Raw genomic sequence first — 9177 nt, 5'->3', positions numbered from 1 at the left:
ATACAGTTTCTCAAGCAATAGTTTAATATTGCAAAAAGCCCATGTTACGAAGTTGACTTCAATTTCTTGAAACAAGCAAGACCGCGTTAAAGAAAAATAACATATATTTTGGGGAATTTCGTAGTTTCATTAAATCTACATTTGCTTTTGATTTTGGCATAGGTTATTCAAATGGTTTCCGTGTGAAAGTGTGAGGCAAGATGAGTTGGTTTTTGTGCTAAGCTTGAGTTCGCGGTGGCCGGAAGAAAAGATCCACCGGGTGCGGCGCATCAAATAGCGGATTCTCATTAATTACTATCCTCGTATTGTAACCAAATCTATTTTATATCATATCTCTTGTTTTTGCGATCGAATAGTATGGATCTATGTTGGAATTTTTATTTCATTCTCTCAACTTGCACCATTTTTCCTAACTTGTATTCCGGAAGCTCACATTCTGCTTCCCGCCAAAACTGTGTGCACATGAGCTCGTAAAACGCAACGTTGAGTGAATGATAATAGAATGTTGGAGAAAACTGAATTCATATATGGGTCTAAACTTTAATTGAAAAGAAGATGAGTTTTGGAAATTTATTCTTGTTCAAAAATCCTACATACAAATGCCATCAATTCTAAGTTCAATTGTGTTGTTATTAAGGAGGTAATATCAAAACTAGCGAAAGATGATTTGCATGAGATTACGAAGTGTCATACCCAAAACACTATTTACATTCGAATCTTTTTTATCTTAAACAAACATCAATGAAGTATAATTATAACTTCAAATGTTGGATTGTGTTTGATTCTTCAGTATCTTCACATTGCCAACCTGTCAAATTCGAGGATGTATCTATTAAGCTTTTGTTGTACTCATGGTGTGGAATAGTGTGCAATTTGTCTTCGTAGATTAAGTCTTAACAGGTGAACCCATGTGTAACAAAAACTCAATAAACCTTAATCAAATTAACTTGCCTTTAAGAAAAATACCAAATAATTTGTAATTGTCAGAGTTTGAATGCAGAAGATAGAAATTGCACCTCTTGCAATTAATAAATAAAAGTCAACTAGGTCATAAATGATTAAGTCAACTCCATAAGCTTCATCCCTGTTCAAGCCAAGAAAGCAGAGCAGAGTTATTAATTATATGGAATAGATCCCAAGATCTGATCTCTTGGGAAAAGAGAAAAATGAATGGAATTACAGTACCCTTTATTATTTAAGTTTTCAAGAAACGAGCTTGGCATATACAGTAATTAAAGACTTTAGCTTTTGGTTTAATCTTATTTTTGTTCTTCGAATTTAAAAACACTCTGTATTTGTTCCTTGAAATGTAACCATTTATAATCACTATTAAGTGTTAATTATAACTGCATTTAAGACTAAAATTGATCTACTTTTATTTATTTAACAAAATTCCAAAAACTATTAAGAGATCAAAGTTATATTTTATTTTAACTATTTTTATTAAATATCATCGAGTTTTATTTTTAAGGTAGTGTCTTAAACATGTTTATTTTATTCACTTAATTTTTTAAAAGAATAGTTTGTTTTTAATTAATTTCGCCAAACACTTTGATTTTAATAACAAAATAGAAATAAAAAAGTATAAAAGAAATAAATTAACTAAAATTTAAGTAAATATATATATATATATGATAAAAAAATCATGAGAATATAAAATAAAATAATTAAAAGTATACTTGCTTGTTTGACGAGATAAAAGAAAAAAAAAAACAATTGTAATAATAAATTATGTATTAGATAAAATAAGTAGTATATATTAATGGTTGTAGATAAAAAAATTATGAATTTCTAAATCCTTGTAGATAAGAAAGAAATAAAAGTTTTTATTTCTAAATATAAGAAAAAAAATTATCTCTTTCGAAAATTTGCTAATTATTAATTTCTTTTTTATATTATTTAGGAACATACAAAAAAAAAATATCTATAACAAAATCATATCTACACATACTCAAATTAATCATGAAATAATTTTGTGACGTTAATTAAAATATTATCTTCTTACTTTTAGATACACCTCGCCTAACTCATAACTCAAAGGTTGGATTCTAATTCATATGAATCATAACCAAAAGGTCCATATAATAAAAAAGTCCATAGACTAAAATCCCACCAAAGGTCCCATGGGTTAAGGTCAATCCATCATGAGTCAATTTTTAAAGAAAAAGTTATTTAAAAATGAAAATAAAAAGAAATACTTAAAAATATTTATACACGTGAAAAATATTTACTTAATCAAAATTCAAACTCAATATGAGTAAAGATGAGTTGGATTTAGATCAAGTTAAGTTAGATTAACATCATCTTAAATTAGTCAACATGGTCAAGATTAGGTTAAATCTAGCTCAGGTCGAGACAAATCAAAATCACATCAAGCCAAGTTAGGCTTAACTCAAAATTGTGACGAGTTGGACCGAGAAAGGGTTAGGACAACTTAGGTTAGACTAAGTCTAGGTTAAGTCGTGTCCAATTTCGGACAAGTCAATTAGTCAAACTGATATGGCTCATGTCGAGCCAAATTAGGGTCCAAGTCGTGCTTAGGTTAAGTTGAATCAGATAAAGACCAAGTCTATCTGAGTTGGTCCTAGTTCAAGATGGACACAACTGGGCCAGACCCAGGTGAAGTTGGACCCACCTTTGGTCGAGTCGTGTCTAGTCCACCTCAGGCTGAATCTAAACAGATCCACCTTAGTTCGAGTATAGTCAGATCCACCTCCACCCAAGTTGAGTTAGGCCTACCTTGGACCGAGTCATGTAGGGCCCACCTTAGGCTGACTCGTGTAGGGTCCACTGAGTCAATTTGAGCCGACCTCAAGTTGTCCTCGGGCAAAATCAAGTCAAGCCCATCTCAGAGCAAGTCAAGTAGGGCCCACCTTTAGTCATGTCGAGTTAAGCCCACCTTGGACCAAGTTGAGTCAAGTCCACATCGGGCAAAGTCGAGTCAGGTCCACTTCGAGTCAAGTTGTGTTAGGTCCACATCGAGTTGAGTAGTGTTAGGCCCTCGTCAGACCTAGTCGAGTCAGGTCACATAAGGTTGGGTGAGTCAGGTAACGTCGAGACAAGTCGAGTTGGGCACACTTTGACCTGAGTCGAGTTGGACCCACTTTGACCTGGGTCAAGTTGGACCCATTTTGAGCTGAGTCAAGTTGGGACCATGTCGAACCAAGTTGAATTAGACAATGCTAGATTAGGTGAACTCAAGTTAGGTTGGACATTAACTTTCAGTTGTTAATAGTAAAAGTTAATTAAGAACTAATTTATAATTAATATAAAATATTTAAATATAAATTTGCAATTTATAGTATTTTAATGACTTATGCAAATTTATAAATTATTTAGAAGTTAACTGAAATCTTGTAGTAACCAACTTTAATCCTAATGAAAACTTTGAAGGTTGGAACTTTTTTAACTCATTTGGTGAGCCAGTCAAAAAATACTTATTTTAGAAGTAATTTACGATTGGACCATGACCCATAGATCAAATTGACAGCATCTATTAATTATATTAGTTTCACTTTTGATTTAATCAAGTTAAATTGTTGGCATAATCTCCAAATTTTTTGTTAATTTTGATATAAATGCTTAATTTTATCTTAATATTTTTAGCTAGTCTCATAATATAGTATCTTTTACTCAATGTTTTAAAACTATATTTTGTTAAGTAAACTCTAATTATATTTTTATGACATTTGACTAAAACATCTTTCACTTAATTTTGGATATAGTATCATTATTTTGTGAATGAATTGGATTTTTATTACATAAAAAAGTTGTTAAGAGATGGATTAGATGAATTTTTATTAAGTAGACAAGGATACATTCAACAATCCATTTATTTTATCACTCATACTTGAATCTATCATCCCCTCCCTTTTTCACCCTTGTGTGGGTTGATTTAACAGGTGAATCCCAATTTGACATGTCTTTCTCTTGCCTTCAATCAACAATAACTAAACCTATTCAAAAACTTCATTTTAAAGCTATACCAAAAGTGACCTATCTATATATGGACCTCCACCCATCGGTTCTAACTATATTATAACAAAACACAAAAGTAATGTTTAGAGTGTAGCATTAGTAACAACACCAATTCAAAGTTGATGAAAACATTTTTTTTATATAAAAATAGTTTCAAATAAAAACTTAACATCGATCAAAATGAATGTTGATTTAATGGTAGCGTTGTGTTAACTTTAGCTACACATATAGCAATAATTTTGCAGTGTTGGACCAAGGATACAGCCTAGCCTTTTATGTGGCCAAATCATTTATATCTTCCAAACTAACTAATCATAATGCTAACTTAAGCACGCCTAATAAGATACTCTTTTACCATTAACTTAGGTTAACCTTTTTCTTTCATTTTTTTTAAAACAGTTTTGTATTGGATCACAAGTTATTTGCGATCATAGCTAATTATAGGTATGGATTGATTTGAATCATACTTAATTCGGTTGTTGAAAAAGATAACTTGTACTAACATTGACTCAACTTTAATAAACATTTTAAATTAAATTGTGTTGTCATTAAGGTAATTTGCATCCGTATTATTACTGTTATTATTAAAAAAGATAAATTATATCATAATAATAAATTATTATTATCATTAATTACACAAGAGAAACATGTTCCCATTATGCTAATTTTTTATGAAAATTATCGCAACTTAAACTCCTTTCGGTTATATTCTCTGATATATAACATACAAGGGAATTGCGTGTTCGATATATACTGTGAAGTCAGAACCTTCTAATATTAATATAATGAAAAAATGTTTTCGTTAAAAAAAATTGACTGAAGAAAAGGAAAAAGTTGGAGGAGAAATTAGCAAAATGGAGAGTGGGAATAGTAAAGCCCACTAGAAGTTGAATTGCAACACTTCATTCTCAACACTTTTTTCGGCCCAATAAGCCGTCCTTCTTTAGGGTTTCCATTCTGCAACTTGGACGTTAAGGGCCAACATGAGGCTTGACCTTATCTAAATTTATTTATTGTTGTCCATTGTAAAAAGAAATATGTACCTCAAAAGATTATATTTTAATTCATTTATTATTTTAAAATTTGTGGAATCAGTTTATTTAAAAAGTAAAATTTGAATAAAAATATTATTTGTATTACTATTACATTTATATTTTATCTCTTAAAATTATATATATATATATATGTTTATATCTATTTAAAAACCTAGACGTGCTTAGCTTATTTAACAGTAAGTTTATTTAAATAAGTTTATTAGAAAGTACATTTTTAAATGCTTTTAAATCTCATAAATCTTCAAGAAGATCATGTAACTCTCTTTAAAAAAGGTTCATGTCAAATAAATAAAGAAATAAAACTCATAAGCTTCAGATTTGAAAAATAAATCAGATATATAAATAAAATTACATGAATGGTATCTTAAGTGTCCATTTTTAAAAAAATGTTAGTAAGATATCAACTTAAAACTAAATTGATGAATATTTGATACTTTAAGAATTCTTCATATAATTGAGTAAAAAAGGAATTGTTTATATAATTTTATTAGTTTAACTCTGGACCAAATTAATGGTTATTCTTATAATGTGAATCATGAACTAAGAAAGTAATTGCTAAAATTCATATACTAAAATGAGCAGTGAAACTTTGATAGAAGATATAATGGTGAAATTTACAGAACAGAGGCAGAAATTTGAGAAATTCTCCCCCATTTTTCCTTCAAACTTTGTGTGGTAGTCAAACTCTCATGACTAGAAAAGGACAACATAAGATTAAGATTAATTGGTGAAGATAGTGATACTAGAGGTTGTTGTTCTGTCCAACAGCTTTGCCACAAAGCAACACATTGTCGGGAATATCATATTCATTGGCAAGGCTGCGCTCAGAAGTCCAAACCCTGAGATATAACTGCTGCCCAAGATACTGCCTTTCCCACATTGCAGACCTCAGATTCCACATTCCTTGGTTGTCCAAGGACACCAATATGCCAGTCCAAGCATTTGGATACACCTACATTCATTTTAAACACTCCAAATCACCATCTCATAACAACACAAAACTTCATTCTTTTCAAATTTTAAATCACTAGTTTTAAGAGGCTTCTTCACACATACATAAAAATATACACTTGTTTAAGTTACCTGTGCAGTGTGTCTGGTCAGGGCATCAACTAGATTATAGGTTCTTCTCTTGGCTGGCGTCCACTCACCAAAACCATAACTGTCAATGTTGCAATGAACAACATTAATACTCACCCTTAAGCTAATTTTAAGTAAAGATGATTGCTTTCTACAATACTAAAAGAAGATTGAAGCTGACATACCCCACGACCCAGAAGTCATAACCATCAAGATGCCAAGATTGCGTGGTGTTTTCGTTGTTCTGAAAAACGACCTCAATGAAGTCGTGGAGATCAGTTGGCACTACGGAGGTGGCTACGGATGAGGGAGTGTTATCAGAAGGAAGGCTTTGGAGTGAGTCAACACTGTAGATTCCGGGAATGTTGAAGTAATCAGCAAGCTTGAGTGGGGTGTCAGGGTTAACATAGGAAACCTTGTTCACAGTATACCGCAATTTTCCATTAATCAAAGAAGCCGAATTGGACAATACAATTGTCTTTGTAGGAGTTATTTCTCCGTAATGGTATGACCCTTGTGGGTTAGGCCTAGCAGCATTTGCTGTTAGATTCCATCTGCACCAGCAATTAATATTTTAGCAGATACACAAAAGAGTTAATAATAGTACATGCATAGATGCTATGAAGAGTTTAACACTAGCAATCAATCAAAAATTGTAATATATGATAATTTTGCCGATTATTAATAATGATTATCTACAACATGATTTGTAATTAGTTATTAGTATAAAATTTTAGGCTTGTTGATTTTGGTTAGAGGTTTTTATCAACCTGTAGGTTCTAGCTTGCTTCACAGACCAGTGATATTGGTGAATGGGGGGACTGGGCAGGGGTCCAGAAGCTGGGGAGTTAGAGTTTGAATAATGTAACACTGCCGTTGCTGTGAACATTTTTCTGGAAAATCTTGTTGAGGCAACAATGTAGTAGTCCTTTGGAGGCTGATTTAAGGTTACCAGCACAGTAGCTGATTGCCCAACGTGCACATCAAGAGTGTCGTATACGTTCTGGAGAGTGTGTGATCCTTCAATCTCAACTAGCTTCAGGGTATGACCCTGAATTCTGAAGTTTATTGATGTTGACATGCCCACATTTGAGATCCTAAACATGTAGGTCTTTCCTGAAAGTAAAAAGCTAAAGCGTGAATAGTGTTTGGAGAGACAATTTTGACAAAGTTGGAACTGATCATTGGAATCTGCAAAAGGTAGAATTATATCCTTTTTTGAAAAGACTGACCCTGGTCACCATTTACGGTAGTATGAGCCTGGCCATTGATAAGAAGACCATCGGGAAAGGCAAGAGAATTTCCAGAATCCAAAGATTCCCTTAATGACTGCAAATATCAAAAACAAATGTTGAGACTGTTAGGTGGCAAATTTGTAAGGAAGCACAACGCATGAGAATAATGCAAAAGCACAAGTTGATGATACCTTGTGGTTGGTCTTGTACCAATCACCAATGAGTAAAGTGAAGTCACCATCAGGGTACGGATAAGGCACTGGGATGACAGATCTATGGTAGACATTGAGTCCTCCAAACCCCCCAGCTGCTTTATGCAGTGAAGTTGATGGAAAGTATGTGTAGGTTCCAATCTGATCCTTGGCCTGAAACTTGTATGTGTAATTTGCGTTTGGAGGAACAGGGCAGTTAGTTCCCAAGACCCCATCTTGCCATGAGTTTTTCCTTTGTTTGATGCCATTCCTGGTTTACAACAACCATGTCATCCCATTTCTCAAATAAAATGCCAAAATAAGCATGCTACCAAGTTGCATTTATGTCAGATGTCTAAGGAAACTTGGAACCTCTTGTTATTCTTTCTAGAATTGACTAAAACATTGTAATTTGTGTAAATTTATTTTATTCACTATGCACCTCTTGTAACTAAAACTTTTACACATCTAGTTGACGAAATGAAAATATCAGTTTATGAAGGTGATATAAAGTCCCAGTAAAAGGTGTATATAACAACAATGCTACCTTCCCTTCCATCTATTTTCACCCAAGATGTTAATAACTAGCATGATCAGGTAACTAAGATACCTATTCCCTAAGATTCCGAATGTGACGTATCCCTAAAAGTGCTAAATGGAGACCATTGTTCAAAATCCAGTTACAGAATGAACGAGAGACATGAAGAAACAGAAAAACTCACCATGTGAGTAGAAATGGTTCATCCAACTTGTTGACAAGGTTGAGCACAACATTGTCATTAGTTACCAAATCCAGTTGAGGCCCCGGAAACTGACCATTAATCAGAATGACCTTGGAAATTCAAGCACTAAAACATTAGACCAGCTTCAACCAATTTATCCAAACATATCTTAACCAATGAAATCATACCTGCTGAGGAGTTCCTAGGGGAGAAAGAGTTCCATATGTCACCGTCCACGTGTAATATTTATACGAATCTTCTCCTTGTACAAGAGATACACTCAGCAGCAGAGCCAGAACAACACCACGCAACAGAAGGAGCAAACAACTGCTTCCCATTGCGTCTGTCCACAAACAAAACATAACATGGCAACAAAAAAGAACACTTATATTTCACTAAAGAGTAGAAAGAAAAGAATGAAAGAAACAAGGAACTAAACATGAAACATCACTTTCAAGTTTATTGAAAAGTACCACTTCTGCGGTTTTCTCTTCAACAGTGAAACTCGGTAAGGCTTGGAGGCTGATACTGCAGAGTCCATTTATTACATGTGATATATATTTATATACAAGGAACACTGCCAACAAAATATAATTTTTAAAAATGGGATTATGTTTGGTGTTAAGGTAACAAATTCATCATCCGTTTTCTGCGGTGTTGACGCGTTTCCATAAGTTGGTGTTGCTTCAGGCTAAAGTTACACTGTGCGAATTTTATATATGTAAATTATAATACATCATTAGTAGAAAAACATATATAATTATTAAAGTGAAACCGTAGCTTTTTTATTTGGCCACCACTTGCAATTTTTTGACCAATAGCCCCCTGAAATTTCGCCACTGATCATATCAATTTTGTTTTGCTTTTCAGTTGCAGATGTAACTGCATTTTCACCATTCAATTTAATGATTGTTCC

At 32.9% G+C, this 9177-nt stretch overlaps 1 protein-coding gene across 1 annotated transcript; it reads right to left on the bottom strand.

Annotated features, from left to right (window-relative positions):
• Positions 1-5600: 5600 nt before the first annotated feature.
• Positions 5601-8949, bottom strand: LOC137808334 (L-ascorbate oxidase homolog). Its single transcript, XM_068609391.1, has 9 exons — positions 8735-8949; positions 8450-8604; positions 8262-8371; positions 7540-7810; positions 7346-7442; positions 6884-7229; positions 6299-6667; positions 6117-6195; positions 5601-5985 (listed from the first exon to the last, which is right to left on the bottom strand). Exons 2-9 carry the CDS (start codon positions 8597-8599, stop codon positions 5776-5778), a joined length of 1632 nt encoding a protein of 543 aa, XP_068465492.1. The 5' UTR covers positions 8600-8604; positions 8735-8949; the 3' UTR covers positions 5601-5775.
• Positions 8950-9177: the final 228 nt, after the last annotated feature.

Source organism: Phaseolus vulgaris, chromosome 3 (assembly GCF_000499845.2).
Source record: "Phaseolus vulgaris cultivar G19833 chromosome 3, P. vulgaris v2.0, whole genome shotgun sequence".
Taxonomy (NCBI): Eukaryota; Viridiplantae; Streptophyta; class Magnoliopsida; order Fabales; family Fabaceae; genus Phaseolus; species Phaseolus vulgaris.
This window is presented reverse-complemented; position numbering and strand designations above follow the sequence as displayed.

Excerpts from the sequence above, each read along its gene's own strand:
- LOC137808334 (XM_068609391.1), bottom strand. The coding sequence starts at position 8,599 with ATGGGAAGCAGTTGTTTGCTCCTTCTGTTGCGTGGTGTTGTTCTGGCT. Across the intron at positions 7,811-8,261 it reads GAACCATTTCTACTCACATG|GAATGGCATCAAACAAAGGA; the intron begins GTGAGTTTTTCT and ends GTTGTAAACCAG. Across the intron at positions 6,196-6,298 it reads TATGACTTCTGGGTCGTGGG|TTATGGTTTTGGTGAGTGGA; the intron begins GTATGTCAGCTT and ends CAACATTGACAG.